This window comes from Chionomys nivalis, chromosome X (assembly GCF_950005125.1).
Source record: "Chionomys nivalis chromosome X, mChiNiv1.1, whole genome shotgun sequence".
Classification (NCBI taxonomy): Eukaryota; Metazoa; Chordata; class Mammalia; order Rodentia; family Cricetidae; genus Chionomys; species Chionomys nivalis.
In genome coordinates, this window is record NC_080112.1 from 113,282,703 (window position 1) to 113,302,114 (window position 19,412).

At 34.5% G+C, this 19,412-nt stretch overlaps 1 protein-coding gene across 7 annotated transcripts in view; it reads right to left on the reverse strand.

Annotated features, from left to right (window-relative positions):
• Stag2 (STAG2 cohesin complex component) overlaps positions 1 to 19,412 on the reverse strand; it is a 135,550-nt gene that overhangs the window by 9,681 nt on the left and 106,457 nt on the right. For 6 of the 7 annotated variants that reach the window (XM_057759094.1, XM_057759096.1, XM_057759097.1 and 3 more), the window contains 9 exons: positions 18,425 to 18,517; positions 17,305 to 17,479; positions 12,998 to 13,137; positions 10,639 to 10,740; positions 8,548 to 8,696; positions 6,574 to 6,702; positions 3,309 to 3,532; positions 402 to 591; positions 202 to 312 (listed from right to left, as the gene is read on the reverse strand). In XM_057759094.1, the coding sequence (XP_057615077.1) occupies positions 202 to 312; positions 402 to 591; positions 3,309 to 3,532; positions 6,574 to 6,702; positions 8,548 to 8,696; positions 10,639 to 10,740; positions 12,998 to 13,137; positions 17,305 to 17,479; positions 18,425 to 18,517 (1,313 nt within the window). The remainder of the gene's footprint in view (positions 1 to 201; positions 313 to 401; positions 592 to 3,308; positions 3,533 to 6,573; positions 6,703 to 8,547; positions 8,697 to 10,638; positions 10,741 to 12,997; positions 13,138 to 17,304; positions 17,480 to 18,424; positions 18,518 to 19,412) is intronic. The other variant, XM_057759100.1, reaches the window with a different exon arrangement.

Here is a 19,412-nt window from a genome sequence, read left to right on the forward strand (position 1 = left end):
TGATTGGTCCTTTGGCTAACTAGTTAGTATTTGACTTAAAACATTTTATTTTTCTGTTGGAAAGACCAAAATCTAGTTCCTTGATTATTTCAGCATAGTTACTCTAGAGTTTGCTGAAATTGTAGATACGGCACACATTAAAGTATGTTAAAATGAATTAGTGAACTTCCTAGACTCAGACAATAAGGCACTCTCACTTACATGGCATGCTGAAGATTAGTTCGCAGTTTAACATAGCTCATTGCTGCTCTCTCCTGCTGTTGCCTTGCTTCCTCTTGTTGTCTTTGAGCTAACATCCATGTTACCTGCGTGCTTCAAGGAGAATTTTATTCTTCTTTTAACTTAACTTTTTCTATGTAATTAATAAAGTTCTAGTAAAGAAATTGATGAAATATACTTACTTATAATCAAGAGGAGTTTGATGATGTTCTGTCTGCATTGGATAGACACTCATGAAGCTATCCTCAGGCCGTAATCGTTTAGGTTCTCTCATAATAGTGGAGGTGAGCTGTGGTGTCTGCATCATAACGGGGGTATGCAGTGTTTGCTCTCTGCTCAGCCACATACTGTCACTACTACTGCTTTCTTCAGCTGAAAGAGAAAATTTACAGCAATGAAGTTTGGCTACTAATTGTAACTTATCTGGAGTCTAATGTAACTCATTTAAAACAACAAACATCTGGTTTTCCCATATACTAGAGTATACTGGGTCACACAAAGGTCTATGTTCCTCCCTGGTCATACAGTCTGCTTGTGAAGAAACAACAGGCAAGCAAATTAAAACACAGTATTGTAAGTGCTACGAGAAAAGCGAGACAGAGGGCATAAGAGCAGTGACAGTTTAGAGACAGCTACACAGAAGTAATAGTAAGAGCAGGTAGCATCTGCACTAAGAAAGAGTTTCTACATAGATCATAAGAACAATGACCAAATCACATTAATCTGTTGATATCTGACCTACAAAAATGCCAATTTCAGATGGTTCAACCCAAAACCTTGCTACTATAGGAATGTGAAGATTAAAACAGCAAAAAAAGATAAGAATGAATAAAGAAGCAAAATTCAGTATGTAGTCAAGTACATGGTAGGCAAGCTGCAATATTCAGGATGAGGTGGAAAGAGAAGTTCACAGTGAGATTCTGTTTTAAAAACCAATGCAATAAAAAAAGAATTAATGTGTGGAACATACTGTGGTCTCAGTTAAGGTGACAAGAAACTTCTCGTAACAGTTTGAAGAAAGAGAATCAACTTGGTAAGTTACATGCTTTAGTCAATATGGTAGTAGTATGGATGGTGGGCTTAAGAATAGGAAGGTTAATTGGTGTAGGAGGTCTTCTGTCTAGGTGTTACTATCATTGGTTAAATAAAGAGACTGCCTTGGCCTAGTAACAGGCCAAACAGAGTTAAGTATGTGGCTCAGGGAAGTCAAACTTAGTACTAGGGATGGGGATTAGTAGGAAGGGTGGTTTTTCAGTCTACAGGTTGTGGGTGGCTGAACAGGTCTTAAGACCTTAAAGCCAAAGAAAATACAAGTCTATATGTACATTAAGTAGTGGACTATTAAAAAGTTACACCTGCAAAATCTATCCCCCCCAAAACATATAGGTGTCCCCATGACTGCAAATGACGAAGTTACATGTCACTGAGTTAATAGTACTGTAAAACTAGTTACTATGAGGTATTTTACTACAAGACAAAGAGTGTGCACATGTTTTAAAGAAAAGAGTTTTGAGGATAAATGTGCTAATGTCCAAGTACTCAAGGGAACAGACAAAAACGTCACATTATATAATATAGTTAAGATTATTTTGTGTTCTATTATGTTCAGGGTCATTTTCCATTGATCTGGAATTTATCTTGCCTTCCACTAATTTATTTATTCACTTTTTGTTTTGTTTTTTTGAGATAGGATTTCTCTGTGTAAACACCTTGGCTGTCCTGGAACTAGCTTTGTAGACCAGGCTGATCTCAAACTCATAGAGATTTGCCTGCCTCTTCCTCCCAAACACTGGCAGGCAATAAAGGTGTACACCACCACTGTCCAGCTCTTTCATGCATTTATTAATGGCAATTTATATACAGCTATCCAAATACCTAAAAAGGTCATTTATATTGTTTGTAAAAATTTCATCTAATTTAATAATCTACTTGTCAGATAAAGGAGTAACTTGGGTGACTCGACACAAATTGTTAACTACTCAAAGAAAAGTTTAAGATTTATAATCATATTCAAGAAACATCCTTTTAATTTGCTGACTCATGTATCAAACATGATACTTCTTATAAAGCATCACATTTCAATTTCAGGGTTCTATCCTTAGTTGCAGTGGTGCTGGGACTTTATAGCCAAGTCTAAAATTGGACACTTCTCTAGTCCCAATGCTTGGAAAAGTGGACAAGAGATTCATGAGTTCAAGACCAGCTCGGGATATATCACGAGGCTCTGTCTCATGAAAACCAAGCAAACAATGAGTTGAGGGAATGCACCCTCTACTGCTTGCAAACAGAATATTAAAGAAGTTTCCAGGCTGAGGCCTTATACCGGTAGCTTCCACATCCTCTTTTAGAATAATATTCTTGGGGCTTAGTGAGATGATGATATGGAGACATTATAAAAGGGTTTTTTGAGAGACAATTCAGGTGATGTCGGGTATGTAGGTGAAGATGCTTCCATATAAATGCAGCCACCAGTCTTTAGGCCTTTCTAGCTTAGGCACCATAACCTTACTACACCAAGTCTTAAGACAATTTCTTTCTCAGCAACGATAACTACAACAGTTCTTGACAATTGCACTAAGTTGTTTAAGAGCAACTGAGAAAAGAGGAAAAATTTCCCTAGGTCCATACTGAGCCACTTTTGGGATGCTAGGAGACCAAAACCACAATGCATAATGCATTCCTACCTATGACAAGCATCACTTTTAATTTCTATTATGTTCTTCACAATTATTTATTTCTGAATAAAAATTCAGGTTATATATTACAATATTTTAAAACATGTTTTGCTGCAACAAAATGATCTTATCTCATATCGGAACCATTTTCATACACATAGAGTACAGAATAGTGATTAAAAAGTAACAATCTGTATTACTTCTCATCTAAAAAGGGAGAATATGCCTCAAAGAGCTGACAGACTGACTGTCATGTACGTAAAATGGTTAAAACAGAACATTGATGCATAATTGATACATTGTATAAGCTACAACTGAGTATCATATATCACATGATAAGCAAGGAGACTCTTAATGACAATTCAGTTAGTCAGCAGGAAGAATAAATTTCAACAGTATTAACTATGTCCTTACGGAGTGCAAGTTGCATGCCTTCAACCACTTTCCGTTTTCCTGTAGATGGTTTTGACTTTTTACTCCGTACAGTTGACCCCCGACTGCTCATTCCACTAATGACTGACATGGTATCATCATCACCACCAGCTAACAAAGAATTTCGGTAAGACATCAGAGGAAGCCATACATCTTCTCTTCGGAGTGACATCTGAAAGGTCATGAACTTTTCCAAATAAACATACCTTTAAAAAGAAGTAGAAACCATTAAGCTGGATGCAGAGCTGCTAGTTCAAAACAACCCTTCCTTGTAAGAACCTGAGTCTAGAACTTCATTACTTAATCTTAACTCCAGCAGCACAATGAAGAGAAAATGTCTATCAAAAACCTCAAATTAAATAAAATATTTGAGAGTATTCCATGGTGTGGGAGGTCCTTCTATCTATGTGTTGCTTTTATAGGTTAATGAATAAAGAAACTGGCTTGGCCTGATAGGATAGCACAGAACTAGGCAGGAAAAACTAAACTGAATGCTGGGAGAAAGGAAGAAGTTTGAAGTCATGGAGCCGATGCCAGAGACAGACATGCTGAAACTTTGCTAGTAGGCCACGACCTCGTGGTGATGCAGAGATTAATAGAGATGGGTTAAACTAAGATGTAAGAGTTAGCAAATAAGAAGCTAGAGCTAATGGGCCAAACAGTGATTTAAATAATATGGTTTCTGTGTGATTATTTCAGGAGTCTGGGCAGTCGGAAAACAAAACAGCAGCCCCCTTACAACAATTCCAGCTTAACATTTGTTGAACATCTGCTATATACTTGGCACTAAATAAGTATATACATCTCTTATCTTCAGAACTTCAGCTTGGTGGAAAACATGTGTCTACACTTTAATCCAAATTATCATAAAGTTTTTATGTAAAATTCTGACATCAAAATTTATTATTCATATGATAACTAGGTGCCAAGCATTTTTCTTAAGTTTCTTTACAATTTTGTACAGAAAACATTCTCTCCATTTTAAATGAAGAAATAAAGAAATAAAATAATGTGATTGTAATCATGAAACAGACAATGTCATGACTCATTTGGATCTCAGGGTATGTATGCAACAAAATTTACAAAGTCTACATTATGCTTAAATTAACTATACTAACATAATTAAAATATTTGAAGTAATTGGAATAAATAATTCCAATCAATTCAGATTTATCAGCATAAGGAAAATCAAGGGGGAAAATATCAAACTGCTTTGTAGTAACGATTAAATATATCTTTCTGGTTACAACATACTTCAGCCATACTACACTACACTTCACACTAGCCTATGAACTGGCTGCCAGTCTCGAAACCAATACCAGTCTGAGACAAGACTCAAAATTTGAGCCAAAATAAACTACTTGGTAAAAAAATTAGAGCTCCATGCCCACTATATCCCTAACAGAATATTAACAATAAGAAGACTCTAGGCAAGGGACATGGCTCAGTGGGTAATAGTATTTGGCCAGCAATCATGTGGAGCTGAGTTCAAATGCCCCAGAACTCACTCACATATAAAGCTGGGCATTGTTGCAAATGCCATAACTCTAGCACTATTGAGTGGACACATGTAAATTATTAGAGATTGGTGGGAAACAGGGCTGAGAAACTTTGTCTCAAGGAAGAAAGAACAAGACAAACAAATAAGTAGCCTTCGTAGAAGCCATTCCTGTTTCTCTGCTTCTCTGTCACTGGGTTTCCACTAAGTTGACTATTTTATATATAAACCCCATGTACACATTTTAAATCAATCAATTTTGACTATATTCCATAACCTGAGCCATACTGGTGCATATTCTTCTAGGTAAAGGAGAAGTTATTTTGACATTTTCCATATTCAAACAATATAATATTCCCTGTTTTTTAATAGTTCTTATTATATTCACAGTTCAAAGATTTTGTAGAGTATGTACATATAAATGAAGTGACTAGGCCTGGAGATAGATGGAAAGAAACCTAAACTTTACTAAATAATGTCAGATCATTCCAAAACTAATCATGTATCAATTTAGGTCACAAATAATGTATAAACAGTTCTACTGCTCTACATCCTTAAAAATATAACATTACCAGAGCTATTTAGTCTTGTTCATCTGCTACAATAGAAATGACATTGTTCAATCAGCATTTCTGTAATTCATGGTCTAAGAATTTGGTTTATAGATCAAAGTCTAGGGGTAGCAACATGGACCATCAGGTAAAGAAACTTGTTGCCAAGGCTGAAATGATCTGAGTTCAATGCTATTAGCCAGGAGAGTAAAAAAAAGTCATTCACAAGTTGTATTCTGACTTCCACATGTGTGCTGGGGCCTACATGCATGTGTATACACATACAATAAATATATTTTTTAAAATGTTTATAAAAGCAGAAAGATACTCTCACTGTGTTGCTAGGTTGCCCTTGAATCTTTCTGTGTCCCAAAGAGCTAGAACAACAGGTACATAGGACTTTGTCCAAGCAATGCAAAATTTGCTACAATAAATTCATATAATATAGTGCACAGAAACCAATTATACATTTGGATCCCTATCACAAATGAATGTACTCATGGAATCTATGGACTCAACAATATAAAATATCCCAATAGCCCTTGGAAGAAATTTAGTGTTTCTCTTCCCATTCAGTAAATCCAAGTCTCTAAGTAAACATTTAGTTTTGTCTTCTTTAGAATTTCATACAAAATCTATAGTGAGTTTTCAGAAGACATTCAACTATGTGGTATTTCTAATTTTTTATTCTTGTATACTTCAAGGATCTAGAAAGAGGGCGGGCACTAGAAAGTCTCTCCATAAATCACCATTTAAGGAAATTAATGCACAGGAATTTCTTTAAATATTAAATTAAGGAGAGAAACAGTTAATTAAAGGAAAAAATATGTAGTTTTGTTTTCCATAACAGCCACATTTCAGGATACAGACAAAACAGGGTAAGTCTGATGGATTTTCAATATTACGGTCCTTTAAATGCTGCCTCCTTAGTTGGTCTACAGCGAGTATTCAGCAAAGAATTCACAAAGCACTGTAGTTTTACCTCAAAAGGTACACAAATACTGAGAAAAGAACTCTCAATACTACAGTGCAGTACTGTTCACAGAATACAGACATTATAAAACCATGAAGTGAAGTAGAAAGATTTATATATTAATATAATGTTACAGATGTGTGTTGGAAAGAAAAATCAAGTATAACAATTGTTCTTGAAAATTTCAAAATGAAGTTAAGCTAGACATATCTAGAAAATACATACACTGTTCTTTTATCTTGTCGGAGCAGTTTAGAAGAAAATTCACTGAGAATATCAAGAAATGCCAAATTTAAAGGTGGATGGCTCTCCCCTTGTGGATTAGGCTCCTTAAAAGCAAACTCTATGCCATCTCTGCAAAGAAAATAAAATAATGAAATAACTATTACAATGCATATTACCAAGCATTTTAAAAAATAAAAATAATTTTAAAATCAAAGAGACTATCATGTCATTCTAACACAAAATAACACACACACACACCCATCATTTAGCTAGCCATCAGCTAAATGTGGCGTGGTCTAATCTACATTCTTTTCTGGTTTTTTGACATGGTTTCCTTTTATAACATAGGCTGTTCTTGAACTTGTGATTCTTCTGCTTAGACCAAATTCTGGGATTAAACAAGTATGCTGAAAAGCTCAACATGTATTCTTTACTCGAATACTCTTTCCCACAAAAATAGTACAAATTCTTATATATTCTAATCAACATTTTCCCATTTTTTTTCAGACTATGAAAGTCATACTCTAGCACATAGGACTACCCCACCTATAATGATTTGCTTAAAGCTTTTTAAAAAAAAATAAAAAATTAAACTCTAACCAGGGCTCAATAAAAAATTAGATTAAACTCTAATCAGGGCCCAATTTAACCACATTAGTATCACAATTTAAATATCCCAATTGATCAAGATAACAACCACCTTTGTGCTCTATCAAAATGTAAAAGGGTAGAAAAACAATGAAGATGAAATTGGGAAAGAAAGCATGTATTATGGTTGGTTTTTTTATTGGTGTTTACTTGATGATTTTGTGGGACTACTAACAGTTGGGAGTGCGGGTGTCTCTTGAGTATTTTTTTTAAATAATTTACTTAACTTTATTTTATGTGCATTGGTGTAAAGATGCCAGATCCCCTGAAACTGGGGTTACAGACAGTTGTGAGCTGCCATGTGGGTACTGGGAATTGAACTCGGGTCCTCTGGAAGAGCAGCCAGTGCTCTTGACCACTGAGCCATCTCTACAGTCCCGAGTCTTTTTTTTTTTTTTTTTTTAAGATTTATTCATTTATTATGTATACAACATTCTGCTTCCATGTATGCTTGCATGCCAGAAGAGGGCACCAGATCTCATTATAGATGGCTGTAAACCACCATGTGGTTGCTGGGAATTGAACTCAGGACCTCAGGAAGAGCAGTCAGTGCTTTTAACCTCTGAGCCATCTCTCCAGCCCTTTCTCTTAAGTCTTTAGCCTGCTCTTGGGCCCTTTCCTCCTACTAGTCTGCCTCACCCAGCCTTGATATGATATACCTTGTTTTATTGTATCTTATAATGCTATGCTCAATGGATATTCCTGGGAGGCCTGCATTCTGAAAGGAAATGAAGGAGGAGAGTATATGGCAGAGAGGGGAGATTAGGGAGAATGGGAAGAACAGAAGGAGGGGAAAATGAGGTCAGGAGACTGAAGTCAGAATACAACAAAAAAAAATCTTTATTTAAAAAGAAAGCAGGTTATTAACCACATGATAAAATTTATTTCTTACATTTACTCTATGTTTCTTAAATTTTACCTAAAATTATCACTAATATATTAAAAGGCATACAACAAAATGAAGTAAGAGAGTTAATTAATATTGGAGAAGGATACCTAAAATAAATAAAAGAAGTAAGTTGTGTGGAATTCATATGACACAAGTGCACAAGAAATCCCAGGGCTACTGCAGAGGAGGTGGGTAGCATTCTGAAGAATGACATTTGTGCTCAGTTTCTTCTGACTTTCTTAAGAACAAGTGTGCTCATGCAGGCATGTGTGTGCACTTATAAAAGAAGAGGAGATCCCACATGGGTTCTTAAAGTTAAAAAGTTTATAAACCAATAATAAAACAAGACTAACTAGCTATTCAAAACAAGCAAAGGATAGACACAAATAAGATTCATGAAACTACAACTCTAAATAAAGTATTAGGAGATTGATTACTTGTGTAGCATGGCAATGGCTTCTCTTGTTTTCAATTGGTCAAGTCCAAAAGTTAAAGCAAAACGTCGAGCAAGTTCTTTTATGCCACTAAATGTTGAAGATGATCTATCAAAATTATAGCCATTCTCTTGTATCATCTCATTAAAAAGCTGTTTGTAAAAAAGAACGCAACGTCAGTATTTTTGATAAATATGGATTAATATATTTAAGCATATTTTTCAATTAAAATATAAGTGATAATACCTAAAACACGGATTTTAAAAATTATGATACAAAAATGAGCACAACTGTGTCACATCACATATTTAAAATAGATATCATTATTTATACTCCAAACTCTTTAGGTTAATTTGGTCAAAATACCAAACACTTGGTATTAATTGGGAACAAACACATATAACAACATAAGGAAAGGAAAACTCATTATGAGCTATTAAACAACTATACTCTGCTTTTGTGGTGATGGTACTGAAATCCAGGGTCTCATGAATGCTAGTCACTGTACTGTTTACCTCCAAGGGGTGAATTTTCGTATCATGAACTTTCACCATAAAGTAGCAAAAGCTTTTGAACTTTGATATCCTATAACTTAGAAATTCTAAGACTTTATTCAAAAAAATATTTATGTACTATACTATGCACATATTTTGGTGTTATTTATAATAAAGTTATAAAGACCTCAATATCTGTCTAAAAATTATAGTCCATCTATAAAATGAAGTATCATACAACTATTAAATGCCAAATAAATCTAGATACCAGGGAAAATAAAATCATTATATCAAAGAGATATCAACACTACTATGCTCACTGTATAATATTGTTAACAATGACCAAAGGATTGAACTAACTTAATTGTCCAAACATAAAGAAATATGTCATGTACCACATAATGCATGCAAACACACAAAAGTATTATTTAGCCTTTAAAAGGTGGAAATTTATGTCATTTGCAAAAGAGTGGATGAACCCAGAACACAATCCTTTAAGTGAAATAAGGTAGGCATAGAAAACAAAATATCATATGATCACACTTAATGGAACAAAACAAAGTTGGTGCCAAAGATATGGAAACTAAAATAATTAGTACCACAAACTAGGGCAGTGGAATAAGAATAATCAATTAGGATGATTGGGTTCCAAAGAATAACTTTACAATATAGTGGATAGAGTTAACAATGACATAGATATTATAGGGACAAGGATGAAGATGAGTGGTAGAGGATCTTCCAAACATGCACAAGGCCCTGCGACCAACTCAAAAGAAACTACACACACACATTCTTTGTTCCACAAAAATACTGTATATTTAAACATTGCCATTCAGGTGCAGTGGTACTGCCCTCAGGAGGATGAGGCAAAAGGAATTTCAGATCAGGAGAGTCTGGGCTACACACTGAGACAACAGCAAGATGTTTTAATGGGTAAAGGTCTTGTCATCACATCTAATGATCTAATTTGATACTCTCACAGTGTAGGTGAAGAGAACCAACTCTCCCAATTTGTCCTGTGGTCTGCACATGTACAATTTGGCACATTTGTGCACATGCACAAACACAGAGGAAAAGGAGGCTGGGAAGATGGCATAGTGGATAAAGTGCTTACCATACAAACACAAGGATCAAAGTTCAAATCCTAGCTCCCATAGAAAGCCAAGTGGATGTGGAAGCCTGCCTATAATACTAGTTTAAGCAAGCTCTTGGTTCAGTGAGAGACCCCACCTCAGTAAAGGAAAACAACCAAAGACAATATTCAAGAGTCAATTTCAGGCCTCCACACTTATAACTGCATAAATATATATATACACACATATACATGCATTCATATTCATGCACACATACTTCACACAAACATATACTAAAAAGAGAAAAGATTAAAATAATCTTACTTCAAGTTATGAGGTAATGACTGCACCCAACAGCCAGACTCAATCATTTCACATATGTATATAAATTTCATATACTATATTTTGTGAATATTTTATATTGCTACTTTTAAGAATTGTCTGTCATGTCCTCTGCCCAGTTTCAATTATTACATTTTTGATGTATGACAGTTAATTATGTTAACTAAGCTGATACTCAGTCTTACCTGCTGCAAACTGAGAATAAGGGTCTTAGCACACTGAATTTTGTCAATTTGCCTCGTTTTACTCATTGTTTCTTTGATGATATCGCCATAATCATTATAATACTAGAAAAAAATTAATGCAAATTAGAGTTTACTCTCTGACAATAAGACTAAGTTTATGTTAATACTATAAGCACAAAACAAATTATGCATTTGTAATTCCAAAGATAGGAAATTTATAACAGTACTAAAGATTTAAGGTAATTTCTAAGACATCATCTTTAACTTAAAATATCATTTGGAAACCCCAAACTATTTAAACAAAGAAGGCATGAAATAAAGCAGTAACTAGGTTAGATTGAGTTCCAGAGGTAACACTAAGTTTTCTTTAATGACAATAAAAATAAACAGAGTTACTCTCATTGTTAATGAGATCCAGGCCAACTTATAGATTTGGTTTATAGAACAAATAGTCTATGAACAATATTTTTTTAAAAAAATTACTGTGACTAAAATTTGCATTACATATTATATATGTGCATTTTCTAATTTAAAAATTTAACACCTATAAAAATATCTATAACTGGGTAGAGCTCTGGGAGTCCAGCTGAAGAGAGGAGGAGGGACTATATAAGCAAGAGGGTAGTTGATATCATGGCAGGGAAAGCCACAGACACAGCTGACTCAAGCTTATGCAGGCTCACAGACTCTAGACCAACAGCTAGGGAACTGACATGAGACCAACGTAGGCCCACTACGTGTGTGTGTGACAGTTGTGTGGCTTGGTCTATTTGTAGTGCCCCAAGCACTGGGACTGATGTAGGATTTCCCTCTGTATGCTGTGATTACCGTTAGTTAATGAATAAACAACTGCTTTGTGCCTATAGCAGAGCAGGGTGGGGTGGAGCAGACCTAGGCAGGGAGGACTGGACTGATTGCTGGGAGAAAGAAGGGCAGAGTCAGAGAGAAGCCATGGAGCCTCTGGGAGACTGCGCTGGGAACTTTAAGCAGTAAGCCACGGCCTTGTAGCAAAACACAGAAATGGGTTAAACTAAGATGTAAGAGTTAGACAATAAAATGTTAGAGCTAATGGGCCAAGCAGTGATTTAATTAATACAGTTTCTGTGTGATTATTTCAGGACTGAGCAGCTGGGAATCAACAAGCAGCTTCTTCCTACAGTGGGACCTGGTGTAAGAGCTGGCTTTTTGGAACCTATTCCCTACAGTGTGATGTCTTGTTCAGCCTTGATATAGGGGAGATGAGCTTGGTCCTGCCTCAACTTGATGTGCCAGGCTTTGTTGACTCCCATAGGAGGTGTTACACTTTCTGAGAAATGGATTGAGGGGGTGTAGAAGGAAAGTGGGGGAGGGAATAGGAGGAAAGGAGGGAGGGAAAATTGTAGCTAGTATGCAAAATAAATAAAAAAATTAATAAGAGATCTAACAACACACCCAAATTTTATATATGTATAAAATTTGTCAGTTCTACTTTTTAATAAACTTGAGAAGAGGACAGATAGAGATAATAAATATTTTCCATGATGGAAAAATACTGCCCTCAATTCAGAATATCTAATCTAAAACTTTCAAATTTGTTTGAAAATTTTGATGTAAAATTCATTCATCATGACAAATGATATAACTTCAAAAAAAAACAACTTTTAAGTGATGCTAAACCTTTCTCACACAGCAAAATATTCAAAACAGAAAAGTGAATTGGCTTTCACAAATTACTGCATTTTTATTTGTAAAAACAATGGGTGCAGTGACTCAGGCCTTAAATCCCACAGTCAGGAGAAAGATACTCGTGGATTAAAAGGCAGCCCAAGCCTGGTCTACACAATGAGTTCAGGACAGAAAGAGCTACATGATAAAACCCTGATGAGAGAGAGAGAGAGAGAGAGACAGACAGACAGACAGACAGACAGACAGACAGACAGGCAAAGATTTCAAAACAAATTTTTTAAATTACTTAAGAAAATACTTAGAGCATCGCTTAACCTGAGCCATATTCTTTTAGTATAATTAACAATACCCTTTGGAGTCCTGCTTCAAAATGAGGGCATCTCACATGCAGTTTTGAAAGTTATGAATAGGCTCTAATTGCTAAAATAATGCAATTTCTTATGATTCCAGTTAAGCTGGGATGGGTCATTTTCTAATATTCAAAATGTAAATGATCACAAACCAAAATGTCCATTAACTGAATTGGTACAGATGAGAAAATGTTACTCAAAATGTTAACTGCTTTAAGATAAATATTTATACTACACAAAAGCAATTCAGTATTTAAAGACTTGCAATGGTTCCACACAGTCAAGTCATTATTAAAATTTCTTTTAAACATGATATACATTTCTATGGTATATTTCAACCTCACCTTCATATACTGCTTGAAGATATCTGCAGCTGTATTCATCTCCACCACAGTATATACAATTAGCTTACAAAATGCTGCAAGTAAATTTCTCCTCTTATGTAAAGCTTCAATTTTACTGGCTTCATCCTCTTGCTGACCATCTGGAGAGAGGGAGAGAATTCCCAATAATCAGTCAATCTTGTATTTTATTCCAATTATATTATTTAAAATATAACTTATACTGACCCTCTTATTGGGGAGTTTGAAAAGGGAAAAGAAGTATAACAAAAATTAAATGTCACAAACTACTAAAAAAATCCCAATATACTACATTTTTTAAGACATCAAAAAGTCGTCATGGAAAAGGAACAGATACAGCAAGTAAAAGAAATTGATTAGTAAAGTTAAGCTCATCTTCCTCGTTCCTGGATTTTTCCAACAGGAAGATTTGTCAAAAAGACCTGTACATTCAGAACCTGTTGGTTAAAGTCTCCTTCACTGAAGGCAAATTAATCTGAGAAAACCTATCATTTTCCAAAATGATCTCACCCTCCACGTTACCTCTGATTCGCTCTTATACATTCTTATCTATTTAAACAGGCTCTCACTATACAGATATGACTGGTCTAGAACTTCCTAAGTAGACCAGGAAGGCCTCAAACTGAGATCATCCTCTGACTCAAGTGCGTCTCTTACAGGTGGAGACAAGAGAACAGATGCCGACTAGCCTAACACTACAAAGATGAACACAGATAGCTTGTTTCAAGGTGTGAGGACTGACAGGTATAGTATGTGTGTGTGTATGCCCAAATTAACACAGATACAATAATATAGGCAAATACACACAGAGAATTTCCCTACGAACAGATTTCAAATCTGAAATTAATTATAAACAAAACTATGGTAGACAAAAGAAATCTAGAAGAACCCTACTATATCAGTTTTGGTTTGTTATTAGTTCTTTACAAAAAAAAGCTTTTCAGTATCTTTAATAAGCCATTTATATTTTGTGAACAATTATTTAGTCTATATGTAGCTACCCTTTCAAGACAAGATTCTGAATATCTGAAAAACCCCTCCTGACACCCAATAGGAAATTATCTACCTCAATTATTTTGGGTGCTAATGACTTAAAGCAGAGCATAAAGAATGCTAAACCCACGTTCCATTACTAAGTTACACCTGAAAACCCTAACACCAAGTTTCAACTTAAGACAGAACATCAGCAAAAGTTTTATCTTCAGTATATGCTCCAATATATCAAAGCCATTTGCCCAGCAACTAAAAAGCTGCATCATTTGCAACTTTAAGATTATACTGAATGTTTTAAATTAACTTAATAGTTCCCATTATAGCAGATCATTTTTACATAATATAATTTTCAGGCATTAGTGATACTCTTAAGAACTTGAAGTATGGGTTTCTTCCTACATACTAAAATCCCCCCCCCCCTCAATTTTTTACCAGACAGTGGTGGCACACATCTTCAATCCTAGCACTCAGGAGACAGATGCGGGAAGATCACTGTGAGTTTGAGGCCAGCCTGGTCTACAGAGTGATTTCCAAGACAGCTAGGGCTATACAGAAAAAAAAACCTGTCTTGCTGGGGAGTGGGGGAGAAGGAGACATGGGATGAGACGGAACAACACAACTGTTTAATATGGTATGAATTTCAAATCATATATGTAATAATTTACAACACAAGTATTATATGACAACTGTATTGCAATGGAAGTAGTATGTTGGTAGTGGGCTGATTAAGCAATTGAACTATGTGACAACCTGTGGCTAAAATTACACTACACAAAACAGTGTACAATCAAACTTCACTGTTATGTTTATATATAGTAAAAGAACTTATACTTCTTTCCAAGTAAATAAGTATATTTGTTGTAACAATCTATAATTAGGGGAAATTAGAAACAATCAAAATGTCTTAACATTAAGAAATGTAAATGTATAGTAGTCAAGTCTTATGATGCTCAGTAGTTGAGACAAATAAAATGATTTCAATACTAAAAACAATCTCAAAAGTATATTGTAAAACAGTCAACATAACAACATTTATAAGGAAGTTAATAATAGAAAATTACTTAACGGAAAACTTCCAAGTAAAATCAAAATATATGATAAATGCCAAATTCATGACAGTGGTTACTTCTAGGTAAAAGGAAATAAATTTATTGGTGAAAGGACATGCATTGAGGTAAGTCTTCTTTCCAAAATACACTACCAATACAGCTAAATTTGAGAAAGACAGGTGATTGTGTACAGATGTGTAATAGTTTTTTCCATAGGAGTAGAGTATACTTCATTTAAATAGTTTAACAGAAAAAAAGCAGTCCAAGCATAGAAGACAGAAAACTTAATTCTAAGAAGTTGCTAAAAAACTGATGCTTACTTTCATTTGATTTACAATAGTCTCAATGAAGTCAAAATAGTCATCAACAAAAGTTATAGAGCAAAACTTTCCCAAGATATTTCAGAGTGCAAGTATGGTTTTCATACAAATGCATTTCATATTAAGGTTGCCAATCAGCTGAACTTCCTCTACATAGCCACATGTTATACAAGCTTCCATTACCTAAAAAATACATTCAACTATTTGATTTCAGATGTTTTGGACTTTAATTCCTGAGTGAAAAGACAGCCTCATTTTTTTCACTGTCCAAGGCATCTAGCAACCTGTACGTCATTGTTTAATGCATAACAAGAAGTATACCTATACCAACAGCTGCAAGTGAAAGGTGAGAAAGTGGAAGCATAAATGTTCGGGGGTATTCAACTTCTGACACTGTCATGCAAATATGTGCACATTTATAACTATCCTGGGATACATGCAACTAGAATATCAAAGGGTAAGACATACTTGATAAACATTACTAGAAGGATTTTTAATCACAGTTTTGGTTACTCTTTGCTTCCCAGTTGTATTCTAGGTATGTTCTCGTTTTGTGAGCACAAATCATTACACTGCTTAATAATGGGCCTCAAGACAAATCGAAATTTTACATTAATTTAGGAACTAAATTCTACAAAATGGAGCACACCATCTGCCAAATTTCATTCCTTAGTGTACCCTTTGGGTTACTTCCTACAGGCAGTGATGTTTGGTTGTATGAAGAACAAGTAGGGCATTTCCTTATAATTTCCTTGGCTTGTTGACACATAAAAACTTTTAAAAACATTTATTATTGAAATGTTTTTTTTTTTTTACGAAATTCTGAAGCCTTCAGCACATTTCTACATTACCTTGTGATAGAGGACTTGGCAGACCCATATGGGATCAGATATGTGTTATGTATATGGGATGATTCCTATTCCTGACTGTAACTTGTAATTGAATAAATAATAAAGTCAATTCTGTATCATATAGTACAAATTTAGCAGTTTCAATATGTAAAACAACTCTTTCTGCATATTGCGAATCAGTAACTATGTTGAGAGGTTGCTTAAAAATGGTACCTTTAGTACCATTAGAATAGCACATAATTCTGACTTTTGGACAGAATCATAAGGGCTTTGATAGGGGCTTAAATTTTCTTATTTATACCCTGCCTTTCCTGCATCAGTATAGAATGCAGGAGCTCCAGTTATTGGTGAGTCCCATATAATGCAACAAAGGATCCAGTTACTTCTCTTTGTAAGTTAAATTCTATTGCTTTTGGTATAGTTGTTGCTAAACTCTTCCCAAAAGTTACTATAAGCTCTTTCCCTGAGTTCATTATCTTCCCATAATTTGTCAATTTCATCATTATTAAAGGGTACTAATTAATATATGAATAGAAAGGTTTTATTTCCCTTTAAATGTTTCTTAAAAATAAAAAAAAGCATAACTAACACAAAATATACTATTTGGTTTTCCATAACTTCATATTCAAGTAAGGGACATGGCAGTGCAACATGGAGAATAAGAAATACGAAGATAACTTAAAAAAAAAAGCTGATCAGTTTAATTATTGAATTACGATTATTCTGGATTACCCCAAGAAAAAAGTTTCAAAGATCATTTCTAACATTCAAAACTCCCATGATTACAAAAATATGAAAGCCTACAACATATAAATATACAACAAAGTCACATAAATGTCTTATTCTCTTCAAATTATCTGAATATGGTGTTATCAATTTTAATCAGTTCACTCACAATTGTTAAGGAGATTCAAACTAGAAATATAAGAATTAGCACTAGTAAGAAGCACATATCTATCTGCAACACCATATGATCTTTATAGTACACTGATGTTATAGAATGCAAACCTAATTTCATATTGAACTTCAGTGTTAGTAAACACATACACACAATGAAATGACAAGAATAACATTACCTGCGCTATTACTATCATCATCCTGTTCAATGAAGACATGATCCAAAATAAAGCTGAGCAACTCAGACTGCAATGAAGAATCAGGAGTATAAACTAATGGTTCTAACATGTCACGCCCTCCAGACATAATCTGATGACTGAAGATCATCAAAATATCACACAGAATAGTGAAGGCCTGTTTAGAAAGGGGGAAAAATGTTATACAGGTACTTGGCAAATGTTATAAATAAAAGAATATATATATATAGTTTAGGGGAAAATCTAATTTTCTGTATTTGAAATCATTAATTCAGTTAGTTGTTTTCTTAACATTGTAAAGCTGAATGAGCAGTGGTGGCACATGCCTTTAATCCCAGCAATTGGGCAACAGAGGCAGGTAGATCTCTATGAGTTTGAGACCCTGGTGTTGTACAGAGTGAGCTCCGGGGCAGTCAAGACTACAAATAGAGAAAACCTGCTGGTCTTGTACCCTGTCGCTTCTATTGTTTTAATAAACACTGATTGGCCAGTAGCCAGGCAAGAAGTAAAGGCGGGGCAACCGGGTAGGAAGTAGAGGCTAGGCAACAAGAACAGGAGAATTCTGGGAGAGGAAAGGCTGAGCCTTAAGTCTTCATCCAGATGCAGAGGAAGTAAGATAAGAACACCTCGTTGATAAAAGGTACCAAGCCATGTAGCTAACACAGACAAGAATTATGGGCTACTGTAAGTTATCAGAATAAGAAGCCTGAGCTAAAAGGCCAACCAGTTTATAATTAATGTAAGCCTCTGTGTGTTTCTTTGGGACTGAACAGATGTGGAATTGGGCAGGACAGAAACCTCTGTCAACAAAACCCTATCTCAAAAACAAAAACAATTAAAGCTGTAAAGCTTACTTCATAAATAATGACTACTGATACAAGCAACAATTTCATATGTTCTTTATTTTTAGCAACATTAATTGGCTATATATGATGTCATATATACACATGGGCATATAGACAAGCAATATAAACTCTTATTAAGTTATACTCATATTATTATGTATAAGTTCAACTGTTTTTTTAATGCACAACATATATACACATACTGATTTTTTATGTTAAATAAGCTGCTTAGAAAACAAAATGTGGCAATTACTAACCTGTTCCTTAACAGTAGTATTCACGTTGGTCAAGTAATGCTGACATATCTGACAAAATACCCTCATTTGTTTCTTTAAACGCAGTAAGTCCTCCTTGAAAAACAATTTATCATGAATGTTTCAAAATATTGTATTAACAACTCAGTACTTCTTTGAAATGCCGGCTTACATAAATATTATTATGGATAACTATGTCAGCTCTACTTTAAATTTAAACTTAAATTTATTCTTCATAATTTATTACAAAGGAAGATGAATCATTTCTCTTGTTTGTCAAATCTCTACAAGGTGCATATCAAACCATCCAATTTCAACGTATAAGTACCACTCAAAGGACTTTAAATGAGCATACTACAAAGAGAATTGCACATCTATGTTTACTGATGCACTATTCCCATGATTAAGCAATGGAACCCTAGATGCCCAAGATCAGATGAATGGGTAAGGAAGATGTATTATATCATTTATAGGGAAATGGGAGGAAGTGGAGATCATTATGTTAAAGGAAATAAGCCAGGCTCAAAAAGACAAATATCTAGTTTTCTCTTATATGCAGCATCTATACTTGTTACAGATATATTGCTTTCGATTAAGTACTTGTATAATTTTATGCATATAATTTGTATAACTGAATTTATTATGAGTATCAAAAATAACAGTGACACAGAACAACTACAGTACAGAGGTACCTATAATGAAATTATAAACTCTATACTGAAATAATAATATATGGATATACATACATCTATGCTTAAATACAACTAACTGCAATTCTGATGGGGGATGAATACTTCTAAAGAAGAGTGAAGAAAAGATAATGCAAGGAAAAAGAATTAGAAAAATTTATTTCATATACAAAATATAGATTAAATACACAATCTATAAACACTCATACAGCACACACACAAACATGTACACACAAAGTCATGAAGAAAATTAGGAATATTTGGGGAAAGGAAGGGAACTAGATAGAGTGGGAAAAGAAAAC